The sequence below is a fragment of the Nicotiana sylvestris genome, chromosome 5, assembly GCF_000393655.2.
Source record: "Nicotiana sylvestris chromosome 5, ASM39365v2, whole genome shotgun sequence".
NCBI lineage: Eukaryota > Viridiplantae > Streptophyta > Magnoliopsida > Solanales > Solanaceae > Nicotiana > Nicotiana sylvestris.
In genome coordinates this window covers 116,407,503-116,426,202 of record NC_091061.1, presented here as the reverse complement: position 1 = coordinate 116,426,202, position 18,700 = coordinate 116,407,503, and the positions used below count along the sequence as shown (strand labels likewise).

The following is an 18,700-nucleotide window of genomic DNA, read 5'->3' as shown; positions in this document are numbered from 1 at the left end:
TAAAAATTCTCTGCCTTATTTACATACTATTTTATTAGCATTCTCAGTAGTATCTTGTAGAGGACCAGGTACTCTATGGTTTTGTGGACCCATACAAACTAACAATTGGTATCAGAGCAGGTTCCTCCTATCAGGCTAACACCTAGGAAGGATCCTCATGGCGGCTCCACCAAATCTTGAAGAAGGTCAATCCATATACCGACCCCCCAAGTTTGATGGATAATGCTATTGGTGGTGGAAAGCTAGAATGCACGATTTCATCATGGCTGAGGATTGTGAGCTATGGGATATTATTTGCGATGGTCCTTATGTTCCAATCAAGGTACTAGATGAATTTCCATATTCAATGGCAAAAACCAGCAAAGAATACACTGAAGTAGACAAGAAAGTTGTGGAGAAGAATTTTCGTGCCAAGAAAATTCTGGTATGTGGAATGGGACCTAAAGAGTACAATAGAATCTCTACCTGTGACACTGCAACGGAAATATAGGAAGCTTTGCAAACAACTTATGAAGGAACTACACAAGTAAAACAGTCTGAAGATAAACCTAATGCTGGTGATAGTTCCATGATGACAGTTGAAGGTGAAGAGATTGGATATGACTCAACTTTTGCTTTGATGACTCAATCAGATGATGATGAAGACAATGACAATAAAGAGGTAAACTTTAGGGATGTTCAAAGAAATCTGAAATCCTATTCTCCAAAAAAACTCATGTGTTTAGCTGATGTTTTAATCACTGCCTTTTGTAGTCTTGCGGAGGAATGAGATTCTTTGATCTTAGAATTAGAAGAATCTGAACATACCAGAGAATACTTAGTGGCTACAGTTACTGACCATAAGAAAACCATTGAAATCCTTAAAAAAGAAAAGAGTGATCTGTTGGCAGAAATTGCAGACCAACAGGAAACAATAGTTAAACCATGGACTAAGTCAAAACCTGAAAGTTCTGAAAGAGGAAAGGAGATAGCAAGTGATGAATACATTAGGCTTGAAGATGAGGTGAAAGCTATGAGATTTAGGATGTGTTTTGAAACTGAGAAAAATGAGCTTCTCCAAACCAATCTAGAAAGAGTAATGAATGATCTTGAAAAGTCTCTAAAGTGGACCTGATCCTTAGAAGCTACCACTGCATTGTTTACTAATGATTATAAAAAAAGGCAAGGAGCAGAGTTCCAAAGGGAGAAAACTCCTCACAACCCTCTCAGTAAGTACGTCACTATCACTGATAACTGGCCTCGTACCCAATGTGGGAACACTGGGCATTTCAAGGAAGGTGTCCAGGACAAAAATCAATCAGTTCAGAAAGACAAAGTGGGTGCTGAAACTTTGACCACAAAAAAGGGACCAAGTTCCATTCACAAAAATACACATTACCTGCATGGACTAAGAGAACTCTTATTCATCCTCTTGCTTACTACAAGGGACCCAAACTTGTTTGGGTTCCTAAAACTAACTCTTAATCTCTTGTGTAGGGAACAATGAATGGAAGCGATCAATAATGGTTCATGGATAGTGGGTGTTCGAAACACATGACTTGTAACACCACAAACTTTCTTTCACTAAAAGCCCTGCAAGGAGGGAGTGTATTCTTTGGCAATGGAAAAAAGGGATACATTCTTGGAGTTGGAAAAGTTGGGAAGTCACTCACTCATTCTATTGAAAATTTATACTATGTCAATGGGCTTAAGTACAGTCTCCTGAGTGTTTCTCAAATTTGTGTAAAGGAAACAAGTTGGAATTCTTGTCCAAAATATGTACAATCACTGACCTTGTGACTTGTGAAATAGTATTGGTGGCCAAAAGATACAAGAACATCTATGTTGCTGATTTCGAATCTTTACAGAGTGGTGATATGGGTTGTCTGAAAGTTGTTGATGATGATGCTGAACTATGGCACAAAAGACTGGGCCATGCAAGCTATTCCCTTCTGAATAAACTAATTCAGAAGGACCTGGTCCATGGTCTACCTATGTCACAATTCAAGATGCAAAAAGCCTATAATACATGTGCTAGAGGAAAAAGATACATTTTTGCAATTGTGGATAACTATTCCAGATTCATATGGACTCTGTTTCTCAGAACAAAAGATGAAACTGTTGAAGTTTTTGTAGCCTTTGTGAAGAAAATCCAGGTGAAGATGGAGTCCAGAGTTGTATGCATTAGATCAGATCATGGGACAGAATTTGACAATGTCAAATTTGATGAATTCTGTAATGAAAATGGCATCACTCACAACTTCTTAGCTCCTAGAACTCCCCAACAAAATGGAGTAGTAGAAAGGAAGAACAGAACTCTGGAAGAAATGGCAAGAACAATGCTGATTGACAGTGTAATTGCAAAGAACTTCTGGGCTGAAGCTATCAACATTGCCTTCTACTTAGTGAACATGTGCATGATCAGATCATTTATGAACAAGACCCCGTATGAATTGTTGAATGGAAGAAAACCCAAGCTGACTCACCTAAGAACATTTGGATGCAAATGCTATGTTCTCAACAATGGAAAGGATCAGCTTGGTATGTTCGATGCCAAGAGTGACGAAGGAATATTTCTTGGTTACTCTTCTCAAAGAAGGCCTACAAGATATATAACAAGCGGACTCAATGTGTTGAGGAAAGTGTCCATGTTATTTTTGATGAATCTCATCCATCATTTGAGAAGAGTGCTGAGGAAGATCAAGATGGAGAACCCTTACTCGTTCCTAGTGAAGTCATTGACATGACAAACGGAAAGGCAGATATGATGAGTTAAGTAAAGGGTCCAAATGAAGACAACGCTGCCTCATCATCAATAGAACCAAACACTTCAATTACAACCACTGAAGCTGAAGAAAGAGTGGTTGATGTAGTTCAGGGAACTCCACTAGCACCTGAGAGAAGGATAGAGGAAAATCAGCCAAACATACCTTCCTCCTCTCAGAATGAACCTCAGGCATCCAACTAGAGACATCAAAGCTCTCACCCTATAGACAACATAATCACTCCTCTAGATTCCGGAGTTCAAACCAGGTCAAGAGCCAGAAATTCACTTGCCTTCTCAGCCTTTCTCTCCTAGATAGAACCCAAAAGCATTAAGGAAGCCTTGAAAGATACATATTGGATTATAGCCATGCAAGACGAGCTGCATCAGTTTGAGAGAAACAGTGTGTGGCACTTGGTACCTAGACCCCTAGATCGAACCATTATAAGAACCCGATGGGTATTCAGAAATAAGCTCGATGAACATGGAATTACCACAAGGAACAAGGCCAGGAAAGTGGTCCAAAGCTACAATCAGGGGGAAGGGATTGGTTATGATGAAATGTTTTCTCCAGTGGCTCGTGTGGAAGCTATCATAATTCTAATCGCTTTTGCATCTCATATGGAATTCACCTTGTTCCAAATGGATTTCAAGAGTGCATTTTTGAATGGACTTTTTAAGGAATAAGTCTATGTGAAGCAACCCCCAGGGTTTGAATGTCATGAGCATCCTGAATATGTGTTCAAACTGGACAAAGCCCTGTACGGGCTAAAGCAGGATCCTCGAGCTTGGTATGAAAGACTGTCAAAATTCCTCTTAGAAAATGGTTTTAAGAGAGGGAAAATTGGCAATACTCTTTTCTTAAAGAAACGAGGAAGGAACCTGCTCATTGTTCAGGTTTATGTTGATGATATCATTTTTGGAGCAATAACTGACTCTCTGTGTAAAGAATTTGCAAAACTTATGGGAAGAGAATTTGAAATGAGCATGATGGGGGGATTAAACTTCTTCTTGGGTATTCAAGTAAAACAGTCCCCAAAGGGCACTTCCATTTGTCAGCAAAAATACACCAGGGAGCTTTTGAAGAGGTTTGACATAGAAGCATCAAAGGTGATAGACACTCTCATTGCAACTGCCACTCGACTGGACATGGATGAAACTGGATCTCCTATGAATCAAACAATGTATAGAGGCATTATTGGTTCTCTTCTCTATCTCACTGCTAGTCGACCTGATATTGTTTTCAGCGTGGGGCTGTGTACAAGGTTTCAATCAAATCCCAAGGAATCTCACTTAAAGGCTGCCAAAAGAATACTGAGATATCTCAAAGGAACACAAGACCTAGTGCTATCAAGTGACAGTTTTAATCTGATTGGGTATGCTGATGTAGACTATGCAAGTTATCTTGTGGACAGAAAAAGCACCTCTGGAATGGCTCACTTCTTAGGTTCATGTCTTATCTCTTGGGGAACAAGGAAGCAGAATTCAGTGGCTCTGTCAATAGCTGAAGCTGAATATGTAGTTGTAGCATCCTGCTGTACTTCTATGGATCAAGCATCAACTAAAGGATTTTGGAGTACTCACTGAGAGTGTGCCCCTACTATGTGACAACACTAGTGCACTCAACATGGCCAAGAATCTAGTTCAACATAAAAGGACAAAACATATTGATGTGAGGCATCATTTTCTAAGAAATAATGTGGAGAAAGGGTTGATATGTATGAAGTTCTGCAGCACAGAAGATCAAATTGCAGACATTTTTACCAAGGCACTAAGTAGGGAACAATTTGAAAGAAACCGAGTAAAGTTGGGACTATTGAAGCCAAATTAAGAACCTGATTCTTTTTTGGCTGGCTCGTATCCTTAAGAAATAACTGGCTCGAAGTGTTTTCTGGCCTTGTCTCACTTACTTCAATACTGTTGCAGGTAAATACACATGATGAGTATAGAGGCGATAGATGCAGTGCATGGCTGATAAAAGAGGATTGATTCATTTCAAAAAAAAAATTTCAAGAACCAGGTTCTTGTACTAAAGGTTAGTAGTTATGTGCATCCTTTTAATACACGTCTTAAAAAGGGTACAAAATACAATTTCCATGTCATCAACTTTTCAGATCCAGCTGTCATGTCCCTACAATTCAAAACATTCCATCTCCCTCTGAAACATTGCAATTCTCCATGCTTAATCGCCATTTCAGAACTGGTGCCTATTCCTCTCCCTTCATAATTATCCTCTCCTTTTAAAATCCCTCTCTTCTGCTCTTCTTAACCATAAGTCCTACTCTAGATTCACCCAAAAGGGAAGGATCGTCACACCATTTCTTCCAATGGCTGAGAAAACTTCCAATCTCTCTACCTCAGCTGTAACTACCACTGACCCATCTATGGAATCTCTCGTTTTCACTAAGCCTTCGTCACCCTCTATCACTCCTACTACTACAGTCACACCTTCCCCAATTTTCCAATCTCTTCCCAACTCAGAAACCCTTGAAACTGCTATTCCGTTCTCCCCACCGTCTGCTGTTCCCACCAGTCAAACCCTAAGTGGAGAACAAGATCAAAATACTGAGTTCACAAAGGGTTCATTGTTGCCACCGATTCCACGGCTATGGAAGCACCGGTTGAAGAAGATAAATATGTCGTAACTGTGTTTGTAGTATCCGCTGAGGGGGTATTGCATGAAATTACTTCCCGGAAAAATGAGTCACATAGTGTAGAGGAAGAAGGGGCCATTATGGCTGTTGAAGGGGATGCAGTAGCAGATACAACTGGGGCATCACATGAGGAACCTGATCCCTCTCCGGAGGACCCAGGTCAAGGCTCTCATCCCTAGGACAGTGCTGTTCCTGCATTCGATACTGTGCCCCTGGAAATTCAAGCACCTGAAATGTGATCCAGTGATGAAGAAGACCTAGACAATGTGGCTCTTGATACGTTTATTAGTAAGCGAAGGGTTATGTCCACCCCTAAGTCTGAAATCAAACGACCTACTACCAAGCTTTAAGTCAAAGTGGCTTACAACTCTGCTCTCCAAAAGAGCAAGAAGAGTAGTAAGAAGAAAAGAAGAAAGTTGGTGAAGGATAGTGTACCTGTAAGTGATGAGGCTATCCCTGTAGTCGAGGTGGAAGAGGGAACTCTAGAGGAACCTAGTTCACTTGTTAAACGGTCCTCGAAAAAAGTAGAGCTTGTTTCAATGGAGAAAGGGTCAATCTAAGTCTAAGATAAAGGAGGTAGTGAGTGAGTTTTCCATGTCTGATGAGGATGTACTAGTCAAGTCCAAGGGAAAAGGCAAAGTCAGTGGAGAAAAGTTTAGGAAACGCAAGTCCGAATCTGTTGAAGAACCTAGTTATTTGAAGAAAATGAGAAGTGAAGTCAGCCTTGGCTCTGAGCGCCTGAGGCATCAAAAAGTTCTGCTGGGTCGTACGTTTGACCCAGCAATCTCTGAGATAGCCGGAATGCGCCAAATTTTGGAAATGGTCGAGTTTCAACAGTGGGTGCATCTATTTCACATTGATGCACCTAAGGTGTATGAGGAGGAGGTACAAAGTTTCTTCGCTAGTCTCTTTCCAGTTGATACTAACCATGTCTATGCTTTGGTCAATGGGGTGGACATCGTCTTTGATGTAAAACTGCTTGGAGAGATTTTAAAAGTTACTACAGTTGGGTGTCGAGTGTACGAGATGTTTGTCAGTATAACTTTAGAAATGCAGTGGTGAAAGACAATGCTAATTAGAAAGGGGACCAAATCCATAAGAAAGCACTACTCCCAGTTTACCAGCTGCTGTTTGAATTGGTTAACAAAGTCTTATTGCCTCGAGCTAAAAGGAGGTCAGTGACTTCTAAGTCCGACCTATTCTTAATGGATCAACTGGACGGTTTCAATCCTGTGAGTCTGGGTGCTATTATGATAGAACACATGCAAAAGGTTGCCACCTTCAAGGACGGTAATCATGGCCTTCCTTATGGATTCTTGCTTACTCCAGTGTTCAAATTCTTTAAAGTTCCACTGGGAATAGGTAAAGTGGGGACTCGAAAGCAGATCTTCTCACAGACAACTTTGGAAGAGTGCGAGTGTGTGGAAAAGTATAGGGGGTTGGAAGTACATCAACCGTGTCTCAACTTATCAATACCCAGAACAGTGCAACTGAGGAAATTCGTCAGTTGAAGGCCAGAAATGCTATCCTGGAAGGTCAGCAAGCCCGAGGGGTTCCCATGTCAAATGATGAAGTGGCTCGTTTGACACAAGAGAATGCTGATCTCAGGGTGCAAGTTGAGAACCTGACAGCAGAACTACTCAATGAGCAAAAGTCGGGAAACGCCCGAATAGACCTCGTTCTCCAGACACTTGCTGCAGCTACCAAGCCTTTTGCTCCTAGTACCCCCTAAGAACCCCTTTAGTGACCAGTTTTCTAGATATGTTTCTTTTGTTTTTGCTTCTGTATTGATGTTTGGTGGATATTTTTTTTGGTTTTCTTTTTTGATGGTTGGGATGTACTACTACTGCTCCTGTTAACAAGTCCAATGTTGCCTCTTTTATTTTTAAAAGGTAGCGACATATTAAATCGTTATTAATATAAATCCTTTTTTTATTATGTCCAGTACTCTCTCTCTGTGTTCTATTCCTTATCATGATTATGTGCACATATGTGGCATGAGTTAGCTTAGCTGGACTTCTTTGTGCTGTTGTTCTTTTTAATGATACCAAAAGGGGGGAAAATAGGACTCAGGGGGAAACACATTGGGAAACTGGACTGGTTCTTATGTTATTACTGCTCTAATCATGTAAACATTTGTTACGATAAGGCATAGTCTCAGGGGGAACTCTCTGTGTTCCCTGATACTTCAAAACTGGTGTTGCTCTAATTCCACCTTATAAATGCTAAGTTTGTCATCATCAAAAAGGGGGAAATTGATAGATCTTAAATACTCTTGTCTTATGTTTTGATGATCTAACAAACTTACTGTTAAGAACCAGATAGGGAACCTGGCCTACTTGGATTGCTGCAAGCTTTAACAGATTCCAACTAAAGGTGAATTGCTACAGCTTCAGGAGCTAGGAACCAACACAAGGACCTGTGCTCTTGTGGTTTCCTCATAGCAGTACAAAGTCAATTGGAAACAACTGGAAATGAAGTGACTGACGGTATTGTTTCTGCCGCACTGTACGACCACTCATTCTCTAACCAAACATAGTACTCACATCATTTCAAGTGATGTGATCAAGATGTCCCCACAATGAGCTTTATATAAAACATCACTTGAAGGTTTCTGTTTCTCATTCAAGCCTCTTGCAAAAATAGAGAAATCAATCCTTATAAGCTTTAAGAACAAGGTTGAACGCAACTACGGACCAGTTCCTAAAAGATAGACTGTTGTTTTGCTAGTTGAGTTGTATCCTTGTTATTGTAATTATTGTATCTCCTAAACTGCTTACCTAGAAGCATTCTGATTAGGAATCCTCTTGAAAATCTGTAAACTCCTTGAGTTTATGTTGTGACTAGCTTTAGTCATAAGGAAAAGTCTTTGTAATTGTAGAGTTACAAAGTGGCTTGTGCTGAAAGCATCACAAGTTAGAAAAAGCCTTTCTAACTAGGATAGTCACAAAGTAGCTTGTGGTAAGAGTACCACAAGTTAGTTGAGTAAATCCTTTTCAATAGGAAGTATTGTAAAATGGCTTGTAATAGGTAGATTACAAGTTAGTGAAGTTAAAAGCCTACAGGTGTAGGTCGTGGTGTTTTTTATCCCTTTGTGTGGGATTTTTCCACGTAAAAATCCTCTGCCTCATTTACATACTGTTTTATTAGCATTTTCAGCAGAATCTTGTAGAGGACCAGGTATTCTACGGTTTGATGGACCCATACAAACTAACAAGCTTTTATCTCATGCAGCCATGGTCTTCCCAGAATAATGTTATATCCCATATCACCATCTACCACTTCAAAAAGAGTTATTTTCATCACTCCTTCGGCATTCGCGGGTAACAAAATCTCTTCTTGGGTTGTCACGCTCGCGAGGTTGAATCTGACGAGGAGTTTTGTGTCCATAATGATGCTTTCGGTGAATTTAGCTTGCTCCAATACTCTCCATTTTATGATATTGGATGAACTTCCTGGATACACTAGAACGCGTTTAATTTTAAAATCTAGCACATTTAAAGAAATTACCAGTGCATCATTGTGTGGTAGCAGCCATCCATCTGCGTTCTCCTCTATTAAAGTGATATTGTCTTCGGCGACTTCCCAGAGCCTCTTGCTATGGGTTATTGATACTTTCATCTTTTTTGCTACCGAAAAGGTGACCCCGTTGATGTCATTCCCCCCAAAGATCATGTTGATCATCTGCCGTGGGGGATCCTCCCCTACTTTTGAGGGTGCCGCATTGTCCCGATTACGACCATAATTGTTCTTAGCTTGGTCACTCAAGAATTCTCTAAGATGACCATTCTTCAATAGCATCGCCACTTCTTCCTGGAGATGTCAGCAGTGCCTAGTCCAGTGTCCATTCGTCCCGTGGTATTCACACTATAAGTTGGGATCCCTCTAGATGGGATCGAATCTCATCAGCTTCGCAAACCGTGCTTCATTGAGGTTTCTCATAGCTGATACCATATCTAGTACACTGACATTGAAATTGTATTATGATAGCATGGGGTAGGAAGGATCCCGCATACCTAGCGTTTCCTTATCCTTCAACGATCTATTGTTCGATCGTGACCAGACCTTCTATCAATAGCGAATCTATCTACTAACTGAAAACCTCTGTTGCAGCCTTCTGTCCATTCGTAGGGCAAAAACTAGCCCCTCAAAGACCGTCTGTCCGTGTCAAAATCGTCTTTTGATTTTTCTTTATTCTTTTACTGACGACGGGAAACCGACCTAATCATCTTCGATCCTTATCTTTGACTCGTATCGGTTGTGTACATCCGCCCAAGTAATCGCTTGGAACTTCAAGCAAACTTTCCTTGGTAAATGCTTCAGCCGCCCATTCGTCTGGAATATCTAGGAGCAACATCCTCTCCTTTTGGAACCGGTAACGATTTCTTGCAGCAACTCAAATTCTCCTTGTGCAATTCTAAATATGTCAGCCTTTCGGTCATGTACCTTTATAGCCCTAGCATGTGACTTAATATAAGAATAAGTGAGTATCTCAAAGTAATCTATAGAATGCTAAGGGTAACCGTGTATACCACGTCAAGTCTCCCCTCGTGAGAGTCTCTCCAAATCTCTTCAGCAAATCAGATTCAAGCTCGTGAAGAGCTAAATTATCCCCCTTTACCGCCATCGTATAGGTGGTAATATGCTCTTGAGTGTTTGAAGTTACAACAAACTTTGGCATAGCAGGCATTTTAAACCGCTTCAGGATTAATTCTGGTGCCGCGCTCGGTTTGTATGGCAACTGATTATACTTCATTGAGTCTAGTCATTTCAGCACTGGTGGTGCGCTTGGAATTTGGTCCATGCGGGCGTTCACCTATTTCATAAACCGTAAAAGTTCATTTTTGAAGGGGTCGTTTTCATTATTGGGGTCGGATCCACTTCCCCCAACTCTATCGGAACCAATTACCCCCCCCCCCCCGGGGTGTTGTTATCGACCCTCTATGTTGTTTGATTTGGGAGAGCGCTGGGAAGAACTGGATCTCGTTTGTTCACATTATTGGAAGCCCCAGATAACGTCGTCTTCAACTCTGTCATAACCTTATCCTGCCTCGTGAGGTGGCCTAGAATAATTGCGTGTTGCTCTTGTAGGACCCTTACTACATCAACAACATGTTCCTCTTCAGCATAATCAGCATTACCTCCCGAACATGTCGAGAATACCGTTTGTTATGTACCGGCGTGGAATCACTCCCCTCATTGTAGGTGTCACTGATTGAATCCTCAAAATGAGGTTGATCTCCTCGAACCTCAGGATTGTGTGTGTTGTTAATACCGTTATCTGTCATTTCTTATGATTTTTTTCTAAGACAAAATAATCAAAAAGATGTTAGTAAAAGAGGTAAGGATCAACTTAATTACATGGCTCTCCAGGCCCCACGGTGGGCGCATTCATATAGCTTTAACTGTTTACCCGTAAAATAGTACAGTTAAATTTATATGTGGTTTCTAGACAAGTGAATTAATTCGATCCTAAAATAATAAGATAGTTAAAGAAATATATAACACTTAGCTGTGATATAAAAATGAAATAACAAAAATAAAGATTCCGGTAGCGAAGCCTCCAGGCGCAACAGTAATAAGAACAAAAAAATAAGAAGATAAAATTGTATAGAGCTTTGAATAGATTGTAGTATCAGTTTGCCAGAAAATTCGTGTTTTTACAATGATAACAAAGCTCACTATTTATAGCTACGTCTAGGGAACAAGGTCCTAGGATCATGCCCTTATTTAACGTCAATTAAGATGTAATGGTGAGCATAAATGACAAATTCTTTGTAATGGGCAGTGCACTTAATGCCGTGGAATATTCTTTATTAATGCCACTGGACATAAGGTATTTATTGCCTCTTTATGATTCTCATTCCCCAAGGTACCAAACGGGATAATTGTCTTGGTTCCATGTGTTATTCTTTTAAGCGGCCACCTGGCATAACATATTTTATCCTATACATTAACCAATGACAACTAATAGAAATCAATGTATTTCCCTATCTTGATTTATAAAATAATTGCAAACAAAGTTCGGAAGAGTCGATTTGTGTGATATTATTCATTTCTGGAAGAAGGAATGTACTTCACAAAATATTGCATACTTTTACCTATATTTAGATTTGAGTTTTCACCCTGAAAAAATATTCAAGATTGAAAAACTTAATAGAAAATATTGAAATGTGAAGGATTCTTTAGGAAAGGCGGTATATTAGTCGTAATCAACTTGAGCAAATTTGGTACTATTAATTAGGCAAATGTTTGGAATAATTTTCAAGAAGTTTTTTTTCACAATTCTCTAATCTGAAACCTCTAGTTAAGGATGGAAGGATTTTTTTTATAAGTAAAAAGTCTTTTAATGATCTAGTATTTATCACAAGGTTGCACTTATCTTATAGTAATATTTAAAATAAGACAGCAAATATGATTGTGTTATTGATTAGTGATCACACCCCATTCAAGTCCTAAAAAGGATAAGCGGTCGCTGCAAATATAATTTAGTCTAAAAGTTCGAAATCGAATCCCACAGAGAACTAAGGTTTTGCTGTAACTGTTATGTATCACTAAGAGGACAAGCTCGGACAATTTCTAAGCTAAAAATATTAAGATTCTATTTTCTAACTAATTAACTAGCAAATTAAACTAGTAAATTAACAACTAAAGATACTAAAAGTTAGAGACAAAATTAAGGAGGCCTAGAGTTATGATTTTTCCAATTGTCGGAATTCTTTCCGCGACGTCTCCTATAATATCGACTAATTATTTTCTATTGATTGTGATCACTTCAGGTGTCATAATTCTCTCTCGAGCAACTACCACAATTTACTAGACATATTCTCTTGAACTACGCTAGCTAGCACTAGTTCACCGCTCACTAAGATCACACCAAGGTTTCGTTATCTCTAATTCCACTATTAAACTCGCCGTATTGATCTCTCATATACCTTTGGAGTGACATTTTTCGACAACAACCTAAATATGCAATCTTTCTCAAGTAATGCACACTAAATCGGCACAGTCAATTGATGGTCATTCAATCAACTGAAATAACCACGTAGTTAAACAAGTAGAGAAATCCAAATGCTAAATCATATTAAATGTAATTAAAAGTCATCCTCCAAGAGGTTCCATCAAACCCTAGATGAGAAAGTTTAGCTACTCATAACCATACTAACAATCATGATAATAGTTGAAAGAATTCAAATACAGATTAAGGAAGAACGAAAAAGAAAACTCTTGTGATTCGTTGCTTCCAAGTATTCATGTAGCCTTCTTGCATTTCCAATTATGTCTGCCCCTACAAAAAAGGTTTAGAACCCCTTTTATACATGTTGAGAGCGTGTAGGGTCAAAACTACCAAGTCCTAGCCGAATTAGGACGAAATCCGCCCTTGGGCATCCCGCTTTGCGCCTGATGCGAACTTGGACACCAAACTTTTTCCACTTTTGTGCTCTGTTGCTTTTGGCGTTTTGGTTGGTGCCTGACGCGAACCTAGGCACCAAAGTCACTTCCTCCCAATTCTTTTGTTTTTACTTCATTTTGCATGCATGCTTTCCAAATCACTTCCAATTAACTCCTACACACATAAATACTAATCCCTCCGTTCCAATTTATGTGAACCTGCTTGACTGTGCACGGAGTTTAAGAAGAAATGAAGACTTTTAGAATTTATAGTCCTAAACAAGTCAAAAAGTGACCCAGAGTATTTGTGTGGTTATAAAAGCTTCTCATCAAAGGTAGAATTGGAAGTTTAAGCTAAATTGTTTCCAAATTTAAAAAAGGGTCATTATTTTTGGAACACACCAAAAAGAAAAATAGGTCCACATAAACTGGAATAGAGGGAGTATTATTAAGATCGAGTGACAAATATTCACACCAAAGTTAACAAGATCAAGGCATAATGCATGGTAAATTACATGCAAAATATGAATTTTTAACCTACATCAGCTATCGAGAAATTTAATGAGATAATTGAGATTCCAATTTAAACTAGAAATCTCAAATTCGAGCTCCATGAATAGAAAATCTTTTGGTAGGAAGCACTAATTTAAGGGCGATGTGCACAAATAGCCATTAAGAGCACATGTCTTTACTTTAAAGCCAGTGTTTTAAATGTCTTTAGTCTTTAGCCACTGGTTTAATAAACTTTTACCTGACTGGACGAAAATACCCTTCTGTTATAACTTATACCTACGCTTTTATTAACTTTTACCTGACTAGACGATCAGCAACAATAGCAGATTGTGATCATCGAATTTCCAACTCTAGAATTACAGAAGCTTCTCTTCCGATTTGAAACTATTGAATTCAACTTTCTCGTCCAAAAATCGACATAATTTATAGTAAGTTATGATTTTGTGTGTTTCTATTGATTTTTATTTCGTTACCATGAATTTGATGCTAGGAATTTGATTTTTCTTTTTTTGAATTTCTGGATTGATAAGGTTAAGGGGATCGCGTCCTGTGATAATTCTATAAAAATTGAGCACATAATATTAAGGATTTGGTGTCCTTAACATGACCGTTGTAACTAATATAAAGGACATAGTGTCCTGATTTTTCAAATTGAATTGAAAAAGTTAAGGACACATTGTCCTTAACGTTTTTTGTTATTCTTCTAAATATTAAAGACATACTGTCATAGTTTAGCAAATTGTTTTGAAAAATTTAAGGACACTTGGTCTTGAAGTTTGATGTCACGACCCAAAATCTACTAAGGGTCGTGATGGCGCCGGACACCGTTGTCAGGCAACCCAACCATAAATGCTTAATTTAATCCTTATCTTAAAAATTTTGAAAACTGAAATTTTCCTTCAAGTCAGCTAGTAAAAGATAATCTTTGAAAAAAATAAATAAAAGAATGTTTAGAAGTAAATACAGAATATCCCATAATCATCCCAGAACCCGGTGTCACAAGTGCATGAGCAATTTCTAGGAAATAATGTAATACAACAACCGTCCGGAATACAATATTGGACAGAAAGCAAATACAGTAATTTGAAAGAGACTCTGCTGGCTGCGGGTCATCTCGAAAAGTGCAGCTCACCTAAGTCTCTGTATCAACCATGCTGCTATGCCCACTAAGCCACTAGATATGCATGCGCCTGTGCAACAAAAATGCACAGCAAGTGTAGTATGAGTATGAAAACATTGTGTACCCAATGAGTATCCCGTCTAATCTCGAAGAAATAGAGATGAGAGGTCGACTTAGACACTTACTAGTGGTCCAATAATAATATTTGTAAAAATGGGAGGAGATCATGGATTTTATAAAGCAATTATAAACTCATAAGGCCGGATAGCAGGTAAACAACTTCTCAAATAATAATGGATTTCCAAAGATTTATTTTTCATCATCTTTTATCAATTTATCTCCGGCCAGGAAAGGCCAATATCAATATTTATAAATCTCAGTCAAACAATACAAGCATGTGCATATCATGCCGAGGTCGTACGACCCGATCCAATATAAATGTAAAATGTGCATTGCCGAGGGTCGAACGGCGCAAACCGTAGATGTATCTATTACCCCGCTCGCGAATCATACATGCGACGCGGTCAACATAAATAAACAAATGCCTCACTCACGAATCATACATGTGACAGGGGCACACATAGATACACACATTCAAAAAACCAATTAAGAATTTATCGGGGAACGTTTATCCAAATAAAAAGCCAATTCTCTTTTAACGATTTAAGAAAATGAAGTTTAGTTCTTTTAGAAATTTATTTACCAATTGGATAGGATTTAAGCAGTTCAACTATCAATAAGATTACAGATATTCCAAGTATAGCATGCTTTTGGGTCCTAGACAACCAGGACTTACACATAATAGTAGCTACGCACGGACTCTCGTCACCTCGTGCATACGTAGGCCCCACAAATAGAAGCACATAACCAATTATTTCATCTATGGGGACAATGCCCTCTTACAAGGTTTGAAAGGAGACTCACCTCGCTTCGAAGCTCCAAAACCGCTTCCAAGCCCTTCCGACGACTCAAACCGATGCTCCAAAACTAGCCAAATAACGGGCAAACCAATGAAAATGTACCCTAACACTCATAACAATTCAATTTATATAAAATACTAACTCCGCTCGAAAAGTTGACGAAATTACCCTCAGGCCCACGTGCCTGGTTTCTGAAATTTTTCGAAGATAAAATTTACCCATAATCTCACGAACCCAAATATATAATTTGCTCTCAATTTCATGCCCAAAATCGTGGTTAAAATTCAAGAATATCAAATTTCTAGGTCTTCCTCAAAACCCCAAATTTCTACAAATTTCCTTGACCAAATCCACATACAAACCTTGTATTTAGCTTGTAATGAGTAGGAACAACTTACCTTGACATAGATGACGAAAATCCCCACTTGAAGCTCTCCAAAAATCGACTCCCATGAAAGATTTGAGATAAAAATGAGCCAAAACCCGTTTTAAAACACTTCACTACCCAGGCGACCCTTCTATGCGATCGCATTCATCCGACCGTGATCGCATAAGCCAAATCCCTGCGGCCTCCAAAATGCACTATGTGATCGCACACTCTTCCCCGCGATCGCATAAGCCAAAAATCCAGCAGCCCCGAAAATGCACTATGCAATCGCACTTCTCTCCATGCGTTCACATAAGCCAAAACAGCAGCCTCCAAATTTTGCACTATGCAATGACACTCCTCTCCATGCGATCGCATAGAGTAAAAATTTGCTGCACTAATACCAGAAAACCACCAATCACCCACAAGGGTAAAAATGCCCGTTGAGCATCCGAAACACACCCGAGGCCCTCGGGACCTCAACCAAACCTACCAACCAGTCCCATAACTTAACACGGACTTGCTCGAGGCCTCAAATCACATCGAACAACATCGAAATCATGAATCACCCTCCAATTCAAGCTTAATAAACTTTAGAATTTCAAACTTCTACATTCGATGTCGAAACCTATCAAATCATGTCCGATTGACCTCAAATTTTGCGCACAAGTCATATTTGACATTACGGACCTACTCCAACTTCCGGAATCGGATTTTAACCCCGATATCAAAAAGTCCACTTCCGGTCAAACTTTTCAAAAACCTTCAAATTTCTATCTTTAGCCAAATGACTCCAAAATGACCCACGGACCTCCAAATTCACTTCCGATTGTGCTCCCAGCACCAGAATCACCATATAGAGCTATTCCCAGACTCGGAATACCAAACAGACATTGATAACACTGAAATGCACTTCAAACCAAACTTATCAAATTCTTCCAAAAATGCTAACTTCCATAATAGGTGCTGAAATATTCCCAAGTCTTCCAAAACCCAATTCGGACATACGCCCAAGTTTGAAATCATCATACGAACATGCTGGAACCTTCGAATCCCGATTCCGAGGTCGTTTACTCAAAAATTCAATCTTAGTCAATTCTTTCAACTTAGAGCTTCTGAAATGAGGATTTTCTTTCCAAATCAACTCCGAACTTCCCAAAATTCAATTCTGACCATGCGTACAAGTCATAATACCTGAAGTGAAGCTACTCAGGGCCTTAAACTGCTGAACGACGCTCTAAAGCTCAAACGACTGGTCGGGTCATTACATTCTCTCCCACTTAAACATACGTTCGTCCTCAAACGTGCTGAGAACTGCACTGAAGTTGTCTAAAATCGCTATTTAACACCTCAAGCACCTACCCATGCTACCACAACTCAGCTGGGCACCCTGGCTCGATCAATCTGAAGATATCCTTTTTCACTTAAGAAAATAAGCCTTAGAGCCCAATTCCAACATCTGGAATCCTCTGCCAGTCCTGTTTCCAACATACGCTCACCATATCAATCACTACACGCTGCACCAAAACATGACTGCATACCTTTGCTGAATTCCCACCTTGCACCACTTTACTCACAGGACCATAATAACATTCTCTGATCAAATTAGTCGAAATTCCACGAATCCGATACTCTCAATGCATCTCATGACCTATATACATCTTGCTCTGACTCTTACCATACCACCATAATGGAAGATGCGCATAGAAATTCACAACCAATTGCCGAATCAACAAATCATTGGGGCTATACTCATGACAAGAATCATTACCTCCTTCTGAACCAAATAACGATATTTGCTCTTTAATATTCTTCATATAATCCGATTGCACTGATCTCAGTTCCGATAATCTCATCTCACCCAGTACAAACTGCTCAGGTAATAAGCTACCCAGACATGACCAAAAGTCTCATATGATGCCACAATGTGCCAATAGGCTACCAACTCGAACGTGCTACAAAAGGAAAACGAACTCTGGAAGGGACTACTCAACTCACACAGCTAATACGAGCTTTCCTCAGTAAAATGGGAAACAAAACACATAAAAACAGATATAGGGAACTGTACTCGACATTACACTATTGTGGCGCATAACCCGATCCAAACAACATACCCAAGGAGGTATGCCACCCGATCCACACATAAAAATCACATAAGGAGATACACACCGAGCTAGATTTCTCATTATAACAAAATACCGAATATCGGTCACAAGCACGCTAAGTGCATAATACCATCCCTGGGGAGACATATAGCGCCATAAGCTACAAAATGCAAGCACAACTGAGGTGCGATATACGATCTGAATCTCAAGAGCCATCCTGCTCATATAACATTGTCTCTACGCGGAACTTCAACACACAAGAAATTTATCAAGCCATTTCGCAACTCGCACGACACAATATAGCATTACATAAAATAACCGATGATGAAATAACATCCAACGTCCGAATACTCCTCCGTAAGGAGCGCTATGCTGAAATTAACATATCCGGCCTGATATAGAGCCCATATTCATATTTAAATCCATCAATAGACCTCAAGCTGATTCTGATCGTACCAGACTAGGCCAATAATCTTTTCTAGGTCCATAATAATCCCTTTTTCTCGTAACGCACAAGAACAACCATCATAACCGAAGTAATCCTCCACAGTCCACCACCTAATAAATCGAGTGCCCTCCAGGCATAAATTCTCAAATTAACAATATCACCACAATCTTCATACTTGGTTTTATTCTTCAATCAATCAAGTGACTACGTGCCACACTTATACAATCTTCCTGTAGGACACGCTCCCACGACCCTCCGTAACAGATAACAAGTCTGCACATCCATATCACCGGCCGCACTAATGCTGAAAAACGATCAAGAATCCATAACCAGGATGCAATCCTCTTTCACGGAACACCGATCTCAGGTGAGGCTGAAGACAATGCCAGCTTACTCTAAACATTCAAATCCCTTTCATGCTCATCCGAGCTCGTGACA

The 18,700-nt window shown here is 39.5% G+C and overlaps 1 protein-coding gene across 1 annotated transcript; it reads right to left on the bottom strand.

The window, feature by feature from the left end:
* Nucleotides 1–8,607: 8,607 nt before the first annotated feature.
* Nucleotides 8,608–9,198, bottom strand: LOC138869206 (uncharacterized). Its single transcript, XM_070146806.1, has one exon. The coding sequence runs from the start codon at nt 9,196–9,198 to the stop codon at nt 8,608–8,610; it is 591 nt and encodes a 196-aa protein (XP_070002907.1).
* Between the last annotated feature and the right edge of the window lie 9,502 nt (nt 9,199–18,700).